This window comes from Archocentrus centrarchus, chromosome 5, assembly GCF_007364275.1.
Source record: "Archocentrus centrarchus isolate MPI-CPG fArcCen1 chromosome 5, fArcCen1, whole genome shotgun sequence".
Lineage (NCBI taxonomy): Eukaryota > Metazoa > Chordata > Actinopteri > Cichliformes > Cichlidae > Archocentrus > Archocentrus centrarchus.
In genome coordinates, this window is record NC_044350.1 from 17,841,066 (window position 1) to 17,856,926 (window position 15,861).

Consider the following 15,861-nt stretch of genomic DNA (forward strand, 5'->3'; position numbering starts at 1 on the left):
GCTGCCTATCATCTGTGTAAACTGAAATCTGCATATTCATACAGAGACATCTGATTGCCTTGGCACCCAATCACATCTGCATATTCCAATTTAGATACACCAATTAACCTGCCAAGCATATTTTTGGACTGTAGGAGAATGCCTTGTTGCCCATATAAACATGTAGAACGTGCAAAACTAACTATTCACCTAACAGCTTGTAGCATCAAACTCATTATTAAATTAAACAAAATGAGAATTTATTGTTATTGAAGTTCATGTTTAAATTCTAAGTAATATCTTGTATTTGTATCAAGCTACACACCCAGCAGTGCTCATTGCACCTGTGTGAGTAATATAACCTGAGATAGTGATACCAACTCTACACATTGCATTCTATATGAGTCTAAATATAGGTGTGAGAGCCTTGTGTGTCTGTGTACATTAAATGGAAGACAAGAGCCAGTGCAGTCTCAGCTAACTGCATTGACACCCATGGAGACAGAGGTATGCCCACCATGACTCTCTGCAGAGCTATTTTTGTCCGTCTGCCTCAGTGCCAAGAATACTCCCCTAATTGGCTTGGCACCCAATCACATGCACTCTGATCTCATTCCACCTCTCCCTCCTCATCTCTGTCTCTACCAACGGGGAACTGGGGCAAGGAATGCCGATCCAAGATCCAAAGTCGAGCTTCCTGTACTTCTCTTACACACAACTGTTTGAGATAAATAGCAACATAGAGCTGGTGGGAGTGCTGATAGCCTTCGTAACAATTTTCATAAGGGCAATCTTTGCACTGCTTCCTATTCCCTACCTCTTTTTTGCTGCAATACTATTTGAGTTTGTTTGTGCAATATACTGATATAGAAAGCTATGACTGATAGTCACAACTGCACAGCTTAGGGAAGACTGAAGCGTGGTTTTATTTTGGGGACTATTGAATTTTATGTATTCCCTGTCACTAAAATCATAAATATATGAGACGGCTAAGGACATGTTTTGTGGGGGCTCTCCATGCTGTTTACCACAGAATAAAAAAATGTAATGACTGAGTCACATTGTTGTTAAGTTTGCCATTATGAAAGCAAATATATCGATTAGAATACAAAAGCAAATTCTGCTTTTTTGTTATTGCTTTTCTACCTCCGAGTTCTGACAGTGGAGTTGCACTTTCTTCAGTGTTCCCACACTCTGTTTGTGTGTTCTGGGACTTTATATTTTTAATGAAACACTGGCAATTGCAAACATATTTAGCATGTAATAATGACAAAACTTTTCTGACAAGTGCTTCGAAGTAATCTACAGTACTGCAGTGTCTCAGATTTATAATAAAAATTTAATCTTAGGAAAAAAAAAAAGCTGGAGGATGACAAATTTTTGCAAAGCTTATGTTAATTCCTCCTCGGGGTAAGGGGGTTAATCTATATTAATAGTATAGAGTGCTGTAATCTTTGCATGTTTACCTGCAAACACAACAAAATCAATCTTCTAAAATGAACTTCAGTCTTAAGACATTTTGTACAAACTAAAGCCAGAGCATGAGACTTTCTGCCTCACTTTCAAATGAAAGTTGGTGCCTCCGTGCAAACCCAGCCCAGTCAACCCAACAGCCCCATGTGAAATGTGACACAACCCTGGGTTCTCCTTTAAGACGTTCCTTTTATGTCTGTGTGCATTACATTGTGTGCAAGTGTGTGAGTGTAAACTTTCTCTGTGCGTGCAGGGTGGGGGGTGTTAGGCCTCCATTTTTACCAGGACGTCTGCAGCAGCTGTCCCCTGGCATGTCAGCGGGAGTGCCACAGTTGTGATACAGGGGTCAGAAGTAAACCGAGGCTGCTGCACGCAGGTTGATCCAGGAAGGTTTATCCTCACTTTCTTCAGTCGGTCCAGGACCTGCAGCCCCACCATGGCGGATCAGTACCAATACAACACCAATGAGGAGAAGTTTGTGAAGGACAGCCACACCAAAGAGATAGATCTAATTAACAGAGATCCCAAGCAGATCAATGACGATGTGGTGAAGGTTTGTGCAGCATGGACTCAACACCCTACCACCGAAAGCTTTAAGAATGTATAACCTGCCTTTGCATGTATGGAAATGGGGAGTTTTGCTTTGAAAAAGTGGTTGCTGGGGAAAAAAAGACATGAGAACATGTCAATGTATTGACTAAAAAATCTCTAAATAGACTCAAAGCTATTCCTGTTGCTTGTGCAGAACACAAAGTTTATTTTGGGAAGGGGCAGGGGAGCCTGAAACTGATCCACTGTGCCACGATGTGTTATTTAAGCTACTGTTTATACTGTGATTGTTGCCATGTTATCTCCACAAAATCCTTTATGTAAGGACAGTACTCTGCATACTTTTAGATCATACATCGTTTGACTAATATAACTATTGTAAGCATGGTCAACAAGGATTACAACTGTGTATAGTGTGTAAGATATGGGCGCGCATGCATGAATTACAGGCTTGGTTGTGTCAATTGTCAGAAACGTATACAACACTAAGGTATATTGGCTGAATATCCTATAAACTGTAAGTTCCTTATTCTTATCCTTATTCCAAATACTCTTGTGCAGGCGATAATTAGATTGATGAACTAGCACTTATATTTTAAATTCATAAAATTCTTCCCTGCTAACATTTCTAGTTCTTTTTCTTTTCATTAAAATAAAATGAGTCATTATGATCTGTGAATGTCCCCGAATTAGTCATAGAATTCTTCGGAGGATTTTACAGCTTCTATATGAACCACCTGGGTGTTAAATTATTCTAAAAACACTGATCTTGCCTCTGCAGACTATGACTCTAATAGTCCTCTAATGCCTGAAATGGCCCAGACCATGCAGAAAAATATAGAACAGCACTGCATGTCCATTCATTCATTCGTTCACAGGATAATTTCACCCTGCTATCTCTGTGGGAAACAGACTCATTACTTCCCACACTGATCATAACTAATGTACTGGAAGCAAAGAAAATGTTTTAGATGCAAACTTGTCTGCCTGATGTGACTACTTTGAGCTGAGTAACATTTCATGGCTGAGTCTGAGCTGCGAATGGAACTTTTCCAAGACTGCACTTTATGAAACTGAAAACGAAATAGACCAGTGTAAAGTAGTTCTCATAAATTTTACATAAGGTTAACTTTGGTTTGTGCTGCAATAAAGCTTTTGGAATTACTAAGATGCTGCATTATACACACTCCTCAGTTTTTCTCTGTGTGAAACCACATGAAGTGCAACGAGTAATTATTTTCTCTGCATACACTAACACTCTGCATCTTTCTAAGGCAGATGGTTATTAATTATTAAGCATATCATTGGCCGGTGTGTGTTACCTGGAGCCCAAAGAGGTCTCATGGAGATAGATGGATAAAAGCAGTGTGCCTTTGTGTATCTGTATTAATGAATGGCTTTTTAAAATGTCTTATTAGGTGGAGTTTGAGGATGTCATTGCAGAGCCTGATGGTACACACAGCCTGGATGGGGTGTGGAAGCTCAGCTACACCACTTTCACTGTGTCCAAATACTGGTGCTACCGCATCCTGTCTGCTGTCTTTGGGATCCCCGTTGCCCTGCTCTGGGGCTTCCTGTTTGCCTGTATCTCCTTCTGCCACATCTGGGCTGTGGTGCCCTGCATCAAGAGTTGTGTGATTGAGTCGCAGTGCGTCAGCCGCATCTATTCCCTTTGCATCCAGACCTTCTGCGATCCCTTCTTTGAAGCCCTGGGCAAGATCTTCAGCAGTGTTCGTGTTGCACTGCGCAAAGAAGTCTAAGAACTCATTCAGTAGTGTTGATAGTGTGATCGGATTAAGTTTGGTATCTTTTTATACACCAGAAGATCAGACATGGCATCTCACTCGCTGTCTAATTCTCTTCCTCCACCCTTCATGACATGTTGTTCCCGACCCTCCCAGCGTCAGACTCACAGCTCTGACATGCCCACTGTGGATTTTGCCAGCAGACGTTTTGTGACAGCTGAAGCAGGCAATGTGGTTCTCTGACAGCTCTGGTACTCCTGGAGAAAAGGACTGCCCTCATTTATTATTTGTGACACAAAAAGCTCGGACAACAGCCCCTCGTTCACTGCACAAGTCCACAATACTGCTGTGCCTGTGGATGTTGCTGCTTTATTGCATTGCATTTTGGCTATCTTAAAAATGATATTGATGATGCTGTGTCTGGAACTCCCTAACAAGCGTGAAAGAATTTAGTTAAAGGAATTTATCTTTGTTTGATCCAGTTTCTTTATGTATTCTGATATTTTTCCCCCTAATTTCTGATGACTCTACAGAACCCACTGTTTTGATGACTTATACGTGCACATATGTTTCAAATTCTTCCTTTATTCAAAGTGTGATGAGATGAATAATAAAAATGCTTATTTGCATATTTCAGTCAATTATACATATATATAAGTATGGAGTGAAGTATAAATTCTCTGTGAGATCTGTGTTAATTTTTCACAGTGTGTTATTTTTGGCAGAGAACACACCTTTGCTGCCCTTTAGGACCTGTAGTGTGAGAAGCTGAATTATATGTGGAATGAAACAAAAACTTATTTTTTGATGAGTATATGTTACACCACTGCTGCAAGGTTTGACTGAGAGTATATTATGTGCATTTTTCAAATCCTTCTGAGAGGCATCAGAAAATATCTACACCAAACATCTGTGTTTCCGTCCTTCTGGAAGAGGTGACCTGTGAACTGTGACCCACCAGAGGTTACTGTTGTGTATCTTTTGTGTGCTTTCATGTGTGTGTGAGATCCTTGATCAATAATTCATTGTCACCACGCTCTCTCTCTCTTTTTTTTTATATGCCTCAGTGTGTTTTATCTATACACTGGTTTTGTTTAATCCATGCAAAGCTCTAGAAAATATACAGTTACTGCTGAGAAACAGCAAACTCTTTAAGGTGTTATCTCACTGTTTAATGCCAATCACATGCAATCACGTTTTATTAAAAATTAAACAGCTTTAATCGCTTTTATTTCGCTAGAATGGCACTCTTAATTTTCCTAACTTAATTAGGTTAAACTGTCACTGTAGACGACACATTTTAATAAGCAAGACACACATTTTTACTGATATTTATGATTCTTACCAGGGATTCCCGGGTTGAGTCCACTGCAAAGCAAATTAAAACTGAACACAGAGCTTTATCTGCAAAAGCAGATTTTCACTTTCAAGAGCACTGAATTAATTGCTGAATGTCCTGAAAAAAAAAGCCACTCAGTAAGTAAAATATATGTTTGCCATGACTAAAATACTCATTATTTGGTAAATGGTAAATGGACTGGTTCTCACATAGCGCTTTTCTACTCTACTCAAGCACTCAAAGCGCTTTATACAACATAATGGCTCACATGTATTTATTTTTTTCTGCCTCTTGCCAAAGATAAATAAAAAAGTTCCACAAACATAGATTGCTCTCCATATTTATTTTTAAGTAACCATAAACTAGTCATAAATGAAGTTACTGATCTGCTCATTTATGAGTAGTTTAATCATAGTGATGCCATCAGTGGCCTTAAACATCACAGTAAGGAAGTCATACAGGAATTAAACCATACATACGTATACCTGTTAACTAGAAATATATACACTCACTGGCCACTGTATTAGGTACACCCTGCTGATACTGCGTTGGGACCCCTTTTGCATTCAGAACTGTCTTAATGCTTTGTGGCGCAGATTCAACAAGGTGCTGATACTCAGAGATTTTTGTCCACGTTGGGATGATAGCGTCACACAGTTGCTGCAGATTTCTCGGCTGCACATCCATGATGCAAATGCAAACTACATCCCAAAGGTCCTCTATTGGCTTGAAATCTGGTGAGTGTGGAGGCCATTTGAGTACAGTGAACTCACTGTCATGTTCAAGAAACCATTTGGAGATAATCTGAGCTTTGTGACATGGTGCGTTATCCTGCTGGAAGCAGCCATCAGAGGGATGGACATGGTCAGCAACAATACTTGGACAGACTCTGGCACTTAAACAATGAAACTAAAGTGCCCAAAGTGTGGCAAGAAAATATCCCCCACATCATTACACTGCCACCAGCAGCCTGAACCATTGACACGAGGCAGGATGGCTCCATGCTTTCATGTTGTTTATGCAGATTCTGACCCTACCATCTGAATGGCGCAGCAGAAATCAGGACTTGCTACACCAGATAATGGTTTTGCAATTCTATTGTCCAATCTGACAACAGCAAGACATTTTTTTCCTCCACAGAACTGCCTCAATGGAAATTTTCTCTTTTTTGGACCCTTCTCGATAAACCCTAGAGATGATTCTGCAGGAAAATCCCATCTTTCAAAGTCTTTCTTCCCCATTCTGAGGCTTGATTTGAATTTCAGCAGGTTGTCTTGACTGTGTCTACATGCTTAAATCCACTGAGTTGCTGCAGTGTAATTGGCTGATTAGATATTTGCATTAATGAACATTTGAAGAGGTGTACCTAACAAAGTGGCCAGTGAGTGTATAATTGTTCAAATCAAATATTAGCCTATTCAAATCCATCATTTTGACACTTCATTATTAAATCTAAAGCCTGACTTGAACAATATAATGCAGCTGAATAATATTAACTTGAAAAGCTGGAAATGATCACGATGACATCCATTATACATATGAGGTTGTATTTTGGAATGTTTCTGCACTTACAATATTAGTATATTATATAATATAATATAATATAATATTATATTATTAAAAAAACTGAACTGTACAAACAGACATCATATATATTGTGTTGGAGTCCATTTATTTTACAGCTTTGGCTTTTAATTCAAGTTGCTTCTGATTACCAGTATTGATAATCATTGTGCTGTAATTAATAAATCAAGACTGTAAGTGCGTCTTAAAACATGGTCACACACAGGTACTGTTGCGTCAAGGTATCACCCAGAAACATGAGTGACTCATTATTGTGGTGTGTACAGTCTCCAGGTCTCAACCCTGTGCTGAATTTTGCGGCTGAGGCTGAACAGGATGTTCACCATTTGAAGAATTTGTAGGGTACCAGAAATTTTTGTGTCTGTTCAGGAAGCAAAAGGAAAACTAATGAGCATCAGCTGGATTTAAACAATTATATCATAATTGCATTTTTATTTTTAGTTGCTTTTATTCTTTATTTTTAATCCATTTATAAAATTTTTACCATGTCACATCTAACAAGAGCTCAAGTAACATTTTACAGGTTGCAGTATTCTGAAAACGTAACAAGGTGAACAATGTGGTGCACAATATTTACAACAGAAGAACAATTTCATCATAACACAGCATGACAAATAGGATCCACAAGCTTTGCTGGTGACACTAACTGATGGATGATTGTGCTCAGAAGCTTTTTAAATACTCATTTACTTCTTCTGCATTTCAAACACATAAACATGTACTGTAAGCATATTCAAAAAGAAAAATGTAAAAAAAAAAAAATTCAAAAAGATTCAGCTGATTATACAGCTTAGTCTGTGATTACCTCTGTGAGTTTTAAAGAACAACACTTTACCCCCCGCCCGTCCCCCGCCTGTAATACTTTGCAGAAGGTTTTCTCTTTTCACAATTTCATTTTCACTTCATGCTGATATTAAAAAAAGAAGAAGAAGAAGACTTTTGTTTACTTCCCCCCTTCTGAATAGCAAACCTCAGTGAGGAGGTATTTAAAGAAATCAAACTGCTGGATATTTTATGGTCGACAGCACGCAGTGAAGGGCTGAGGGCACAGCATGAGAAGGGAAAGAGAGGGCAAGGGCTTATGTGGTAGAAGTCTGTGTGATGCTCCTCTGACTGCTTGTGCTCTTAATGGCAAAGGTTGATGAGTTGCTCTTGTGACTGGAGTTAAAGTCACGCTCACAGTGGCACTGGGATGACTTGAGGTAGCGAGTGGAACAGCAAAGAAAGTTCTGCCTAAGATCCTGGAACAGATGCCCGGCGAAGCACATATAGATCCAAGGGTTACAGCAGCTGTTGAGGCTGGCCAGCAGCATGGAGATAATGAAGGGCATGGCTGCGAGTGGGGAGAGAGAGAGAAGTCACTGTGACGTGATAACAAAAATGAAAGTGTTACACAAAATCTGGACTGAAAGGCAGCTTGTTTACTCTGTGAAATTTTGTATTCCAGTAAATTATGAAGCTGGTGACTGGCTGACAGTAGTTTTTCCACAGTAGATATTTTGACGAGTCATAAAACCTTAATAATGGTGGATTATTAATGGGACAGTTCCATTAAGTGTCCCAGTGAATGATAACATTGAACTAGAGGAATTGTGTTTCACTGTTAATAATCATAACTGTGATTTTTTTAAAATGAAATATTGATATTGTGCTCATAATATACATGTGATAATACTGATATAACTGCACGTTTTATTTTTGTACATTTTTCTACAGTTCTGCTCCCACAATCTCCCCACCTCCCTTCACTCCTATTTTCACTATAATTCATTTGCTAAAAAAGAAACCTAACAAATGTAAAGATCAGTAACTTTTAACTGATAGCAAAGCTGTTGTTGTCAATTTATTTATTTTTTTTTACAGATATCATGAATGATAATCATGCAGAAAAAATCTGACATCATGACAGCCATAGATTAAACCATCATGGAGCAATCATTAATTTTTGCTTGTCTGCCTTGAAAAAAATGTTGATTATTATTTTTAGGCTACTGGTCAGTCAGTCCATCACTTTGATACCACCAGAATAAAACAAAAATAAAACACATGAAGATAAATATTAGTAATTTTCATCTACGTTTTAGTCACTCACAGTCCATAAGTTGACACACACACACACACACACACACACACACACACACACACACACACACACACACACACACACACACACACACACACACACACACACACACACGCATATGAACTTGAGTGACATCCCATTTTTAATCCATAGGGTTTAATGTGATGTCCACCCTTTGCAGCTATAACAGCTTCAACTGTTCTGGGAAGGCTTTCCACAAATTTTAGGAGTGTGTTTCTGGACATTTTTGACCATTCTTCCAGAAGAGCATTCCTGAGGTCAAACACTGATGCTGGACAAGAAGGCCTGGCTCACAGTCTCCACTCTAATTCATCCCAAAGGTGTTCTATTTGGTTGAGGGTAGGACTTTGTGCGGGCCAGTCAAGTTTTTCCACACCAAACTTGCTCTTTATAGGTCTTGCTTTGTGCATTGGTGTGCAGTCATGTTGGAACAGAAAGAGGCCATCCCCAAACTGTTTCATGGGAGCATGAAATTGCCCAAAATGTCTTGATATGCTGAAGCATTAAGAGCTCCTCTCACTGGAACTAAGGGGCTGAGCCCAACACCCCACACCATAATCCCCCTTCCACCAAACATTACACTTTGCACAACGCAGTCAGACAGGTACTGTTCTCCTGGAGACTGCCAAAACCAGACTCGTCCATCAGATTGCCAGACAGAGAAGTATGAGTCTAGAGAACACATCTCCACTGCTCAAGCATCAAGTGGCAGCGTTCTTCACACCACTGCATCCCACGGCTTTGCATTGTGCGTGGTGATGTAAGGCTTGGTTGCAGTTGCTCGATCATGGAAACCCACTCCATGAAGCTCTCTGCACTCTGTTCTTGAGCTAATCTGAAGGCCACATGAAGTTTGGAGGTCTGTAGCAACTGTGTCTGCAGAAAGTTGCTGACCTTTGTGCACTTTGCGCCTCAGCATCTGTCATTTTATGTGGCCTACCACTTTGTAGACGAGTTGCTCATTCCCAATCCCTTCCACTTTGTCATAACACCACTAACAGTTGACTGTGGAATATTTAGTAGTGACGAAATTTCACAACTGGACTTGTTGCACAGATGGCATCCTATCACGGTACCACGCTGGAATTCACTGGGCACCTGAGAGCGACTCATTCTTTCACAAATGTTTGCAGAAGCAGTCTGCATGCCTAGATGCTTGGTTTTATACACCTGTGGAACACCTGAATTCAATGATTTGGATGGGTAAGTGAATATTTTTGGCAATATAGTGTATATCTATATGTTAGCTTTAATGTCTCAAGGTATCGCCGTATCAGTTTAGCTTCACAGAGCAGGTAGCCTGGTTGCGGACTCACTGTTTCCTCTTAGCAGTTTGGCATTTTCACTGGAATCCCAGTCATTATTAAAAGCCGCACAGTGGCTCGAGCAGTGCTTGATACCTGAAATATAATTCCTTGTGCTGATGCATTTCAGACATTACTGAAAGCAGTCCACATTTCAGGATGCTGGCAAAGCACAAAGGCGATAATACATAACACAAACAGCTGAAATGGTGACCTATTTTTTTTAAGTTGCCTGATGACTTTCTGAAACAAAGAAAATTCCTACTTAAAAGTTAGAATGAGAGAAGTGCTATGTCGTCATGATTCCTTACACCAAGTAACCTGCAGCAGCATGCAGGATGCCATTTACACTTTTCAAATGACATTTAACAAATGAGTTTGGAATTTATATAATTATGTCGCACCCTGCACTTTATCTCATCTCACTGATTGCAAATCATTCCCCCCAGAGTGTTCATGCTCCTGCCATTTTCATGTTGTCTTTAATAACAATCCCTAAGCTTGAAAGAAAAAAAAAAATCATTGTAAATGATCTTTGGAAGGGCATAAAAGTCACGTGCATGATTAAAAGTAGGTGGCTGTCAGCCATTAAGGGTTGGATTTATGACAACTCCTCTTTGAGAGTCATAGGCAATTGAGCAATTGCTAGAATAGTGTGCTAGATGGACAGAGCAAAAGATCAACTAGCAGTTTTCAGACATTTATCATCAGAATACTGAGAGCACAGCCTGCACTGATTCTGAATACATCGGGAACTATTGCAAAAAAAAAAGTCTTTAATGAATTAGCTCTTGGTGTCTTTCACAAGGGAATGATAAATCACTTGGCAAATGAAAAGAATAAGAGAAATCATCTCCCAGGTGGCGCATCTGTCTGGCTGCCAGAACAGATAATAGCCAGCACATAAGACTTCTCAGCAATTCATTACTGAGATGGTCTAATACGGAGTCTTTTTTCCTGCAGGCAAAAAAAACATCAGCAGTAATCTCATTTTGATTATTACAATATGTGATATTTACAGGTAAATTACATTTATTTCCTCACTTCTTGTGAAGACAGCGTAAAGGAACTGACCTTTAAAAATGTAACACTTGGAGACTGAACAACTGGGCTTTGTGTTCCTCAAGCACTTAATGCAGATCAATAGTATATAGCGTGTGAGTCTGTGTCCGAGGGCGGCAGGCTCAGCGGGGAGGTTTGTGTTAAATTTTCTTTTTATTTTGGTGGGGTGGTTCTGTGAGTGTCTGACTCAGGCTTTAACATTCTTCTGTTTTTGTCCTCTACATAATGAAGTCTGTCTGGCTGTTAAATGTGAAATCACAGATGCTACTGATGTCCTTCTAACAAACCTGAGAGGAATGGGACATTTTACTGTCCTATGACATTTCCAGGAATAGCTTTGATAAGCCTAACCAGGTGCCAGGAAAAAAAAAGAAGGTAAAATTCTTATCTGTGAAAAGCCCTGTCTCCTTCACATAAACACAGTATAATAACACTGACATCTCAGTAGTTTGAGAGGAACTTGGCTCAGTGGAGTAATGTAGTTCTTTGTTTAAACATTTCAAAAAGACTGACTGGCTCGGTGAAGATATTCATACACTAAATGTATGGAAGCTGCACAACCATAGACAGTATAAAAATGTTTGGATTCAAAGAATCCTTTGGTTTGTTTGTAAGTTAAATGAGAAAAGAGTGATACCACTGTGACGTCTGCACTGCAGCTGCTTTGCTTAGCTTAGCATAATGGCTAGAAACAACAGGAAACAGCTAGGCTAGCTCCATCCACTTGTAATCAGAACCGTTAAAATTAGCTTATTAACATGTTTTATCTAATTAATTTAATCTGTGAAAAAAATATGCAGTGACCAAATTTAAATTGGTTTTTGAACTGGCGTGCCAAAATCTTTCCTGGCCCTATAACTAAACAGGGAATGCCAGGCAGTCACAGCCAAAGTCTGGAATTTTTTAGGACAAAGCAGGGTAGCTATTTCTCCCTTATGGCAGTTGATTATTGCCATAAGCAGTGATTTGGTTTTATTGTATGATTGTCACTAATTTTCCACTATAATGCAAACAATTCTAAAGGTATGATCTGTAATCCATCTGTATCCCAACCAAATATTAGAATAAACAAACGAATGATTATAATTTGGCACCATTTGAAAGCTGACAAATAGATTACAGACTGCACTTAAAACTGCTACATTTTACTTATTAACCTTATGTGAAACTAGTGCTGGTTGATATTTACTGAAGTTTTTTGAAACACAAATACTGAATGAAGAGCGTCTTCCTGTTGTTTCCTGGTCTTTTTACTTTTTTTTGTTTATGTTTTTTTTTTTTTTTTTATGACTTTAATGAAAAGTTTATCTGCACACCTGGAAACAGATAACATTCCAATATGTCTTTAGTGCATAAACACTGGCATGTGTCACTGCCAGTTCTGCACTTTCTGAGTGCTGTTCACTTTCAGACATCAACCCTCCTCCCTGCACTGACGCAGCCTCTGCAAAAGAAAACGAAGGAATCACTTCATTTTCCATTCGCAGGATGAAGCATTCTTTTCTCGCTACTCTAATTATGACTATGGCGGCCCTACATCAATTAGCCTTTTTCATCAGACTATCAAACAATACCCCTCCTATTTTGATACTTAAGTATAAGAGTAAATAGCTGGTGTGAACACTGGAGCTTGAGGAGGATCCAGTGAGCTGAACCTTTTTAATGCAAACCCACAGAAGCCGAAGAGAACGGTGAAAGTTTGCATCACCATAGAATGTTTCCTTGTTGCTCATAGGGACCTCATGACAGTTTGCAGTTTATTCATCTTAGTTTGCTGGGTGGAAAAGGACACATTTTTTGTCACTGGAGAAAACATGATTAAATAAAGTTTTTCAATGTCCTTTGAGTGTTTTTTAGTATTCACAGGGAGATGCAAGCACATTATTTAGCAAATCTCTCAGTTTAATGATTTTTAAAAAAAAAAGATTTTCTTTTTCTTTCATCATCAGGTTCATACATTTGTACTTTTAATCTTTTATACTTACTGCATGCCACTCAGTTGCGCAACTCTATTGTGGCTCATTAAATCTTACGTTGTTAAGTGGGTATGGCCATAGCCCTGCAGATCTATACACAATGAGACCACATACAGTAGATGGCTGCTTATTGGCCCGTTGTAGCTAAATGTCAGTGGACCCCACAGGCGCAAATGAAAGCTGTTGGGCGCGTGGTGGCGCACACTAATTTGGTTAATGATTAGCCGTCAGTTAGTCTCTGCAGTGCAGGCAAGCTGAGAAGAAACTTGAAAAACCCTGCTTTGCCCTTTAAAGACCCAAACACTGATCTTTCTAACCGCAAAACTGTGTATTATAAGATAAGAAAAAGGTTACTGAAAATAATAAAATTAGTTTTCAGCTAGCCAACTGAATAGATGGATCACGCACTTTAAGATGTTTCTACTGTAGTAATTAATTTTGCTAAGATCACATTCAAATGTCACATTGGCGTTGCATTTACAAACATTTATTGTCAAACAAATTAAACTTTAATCTTTTTTTCTGTGTTTTTTGCGTTAGTTTTACAGTCAAACCTCCTCCGCGGTGGCCGTAAATTCTCATGTGTACCCCACCCTGGACAGTTTGCCTTTATGGTAAACATGGAGAACCCGGTTCTCTTTGAGTCAATATAAAACGTTAGACACGAATCACCAAATACACGCAGCTTAAATGGTTTTTTCTTTGTCAATGTGCCTCGGTTAACTCGCATTTTTCGTGCGCGAAAAGCTGGTGCACAAAGGAAAGATGACCACATTAAAAAACTCTTTCATTTCACTTGGAAATACTGCGTGGATACTGCGTAAAACGCTGATGGGAACTGCATGTTTTAAACTGTTTTAACTGCGTAATGACGCACGGGGCACAATAGCTTTTGCGCACTGGCGCACACTTGATGTATTATTAAACTTAAAGATTTACCCTACCCTCACGGGGGGCAGCTGGATCCCACGCAGACCACATCTGAACCGAGAAAAAGGGGGTCCAGCACACGATATAAGCCACCACGATCACAAAGGTCATCTTCACTGTTGTGATCTTCGCCTTGGAGATGAGCTTTACACTGCTTACACGGGCCAGTGTGTTGCTTTTGGTGGTTTTAGGCGTCAGGCTTATACATTGCTCCCGTCTAGTTTTCAGTTTAAAGTTTTGCCATATTTTAAAGCTTATCAACCCGTAACAAATGCTCAGTATGGCCACTGGAATTATGTATATGGTGAGGCTGATCCAAGTGATGTAAGCTTTGGCTCCCCAAGGTTTCACGAAGTCGCCCCAGCAGTCGTACACTCCTGATCCAGCCGAGCCAACCTCTCTCAGGGAAAAGATGAACATCTGCGGGATACTGAAGAGCAGACTCAGGATCCAAGAAAATATGACATATAAACGGTCTTTTCTCCTGTGCAAAGAACGGAGCGGCTGACAAATTGCCAAACACCTGTCTATGGACATCAAAACTAACATATAAGTGGAGGCGAACATCCCAACGACCTGCAGGTATTTCACCAACCGGCACAAGATGTCTGGTCCATAGAACCGAAATGTAATGTCCCAAATAAGTTGAGGGAGAACTTGAAATATCGCCACAACCAGATCGGCGATGCTCAGGTGTTTCATGAAATAATACATACGAGACTGGCTGTGTTTGGTTGTGTGGATAGCCAACAGGACGCACAGGTTACCCGCGAGCGCCAGGAAGAGCACCAAGGCGAGCACAGTCACCTCCACCCTCGCCACTTCTTCATTTCGCTTCAGGGGGTTTGTCTGATTCGAGCCACCGGTTCCGTTAATGAGACTCGAGTTCCTCCAAGATTCATTGAACTGCCAAATGTCACTTTCATTTGAAATACTTTCCATTGCCGCAGTCTCGTCCTCCGCGGATGCGTCAGGGTTGTGCAGTCATGCAATAGCTGAAAGAGTCACCTGGAGGGTCTTTAAGTCTTCCTTGCGTCCTCAAAAGTGGCAAGACATAATCATGCTCAAAAATGTTTCCTTATCAATAAAGGAAGGGATTCGCTCTTTGAACCTCAATCACCCATACCCTTTCCCCCCTGAAAGCAGGATATGCGTGTGAGAGAGGAGCAAAATGCCTCCACTTATCTAAATTATATAAAACGGTTCACAAAAAGGCCAATGAAAAAGAAACTTAAGCGGCAGAAGACAACAGCAGTGACCAACAACTGGGTCTAAAATAGATGAGTAGAGCAGAATACTCCAAAAACAAAAAACATTATATCTCAATTAAGAGGCTGTGAGCTTAAAATTATATATTCATCTGCTTTCAAAATCAAGGTTTGGAAAATGTTACAATCAGGGGGAAAAAACTACAGAATGGAAAGCTCCACCATGATCTGTGGTAAGAATCCGAATGACCGGCGCTACAGCATAAGCCCCTGTTATAAAGTCCCCAGTTCGGTAAAAACAGACAAGTCTTACTCATCACCACCACCGCTAGGTGGCTATATCAACTATTCAGTAACGTCAGTGGTCCTTCCAGCTCGGAGTACCAACTCGTCTCTGATCTGCTATAAGTCTCAGATCACATGTTATAACCAAACAACCTCATTTGCGAAGATTTTTGTTGTCAGATTTAATATCAAGAAAGCTAAGACGAAAACACAATCTGCAAACTGAAATCTGATCTAGAAGATACACTAAGCTATTTTCATATTGTGCAACAGTCTGTGCAGCCAGAGTGAAATATTTCTTCATTCTGCTGGGGACCTGAAGG

At 39.8% G+C, this 15,861-nt stretch overlaps 2 protein-coding genes across 2 annotated transcripts; one reads left to right on the top strand and one right to left on the bottom strand.

The window, feature by feature from the left end:
- Positions 1 to 1,716: 1,716 nt before the first annotated feature.
- On the top strand, positions 1,717 to 5,370 carry cav3 (caveolin 3). Its single transcript, XM_030729988.1, has 2 exons — positions 1,717 to 2,005; positions 3,420 to 5,370. Exons 1-2 carry the CDS (start codon positions 1,889 to 1,891, stop codon positions 3,759 to 3,761), a joined length of 459 nt encoding a protein of 152 aa, XP_030585848.1. The 5' UTR covers positions 1,717 to 1,888; the 3' UTR covers positions 3,762 to 5,370.
- A 1,703-nt stretch (positions 5,371 to 7,073) lies between these two features.
- oxtra (oxytocin receptor a) lies at positions 7,074 to 15,444 on the bottom strand. Its single transcript, XM_030729987.1, has 2 exons — positions 14,060 to 15,444; positions 7,074 to 8,002 (listed from the first exon to the last, which is right to left on the bottom strand). The coding sequence occupies exons 1-2, from the start codon at positions 14,985 to 14,987 to the stop codon at positions 7,749 to 7,751; spliced, it is 1,182 nt and encodes a 393-aa protein (XP_030585847.1). The 5' UTR covers positions 14,988 to 15,444; the 3' UTR covers positions 7,074 to 7,748.
- Positions 15,445 to 15,861: the final 417 nt, after the last annotated feature.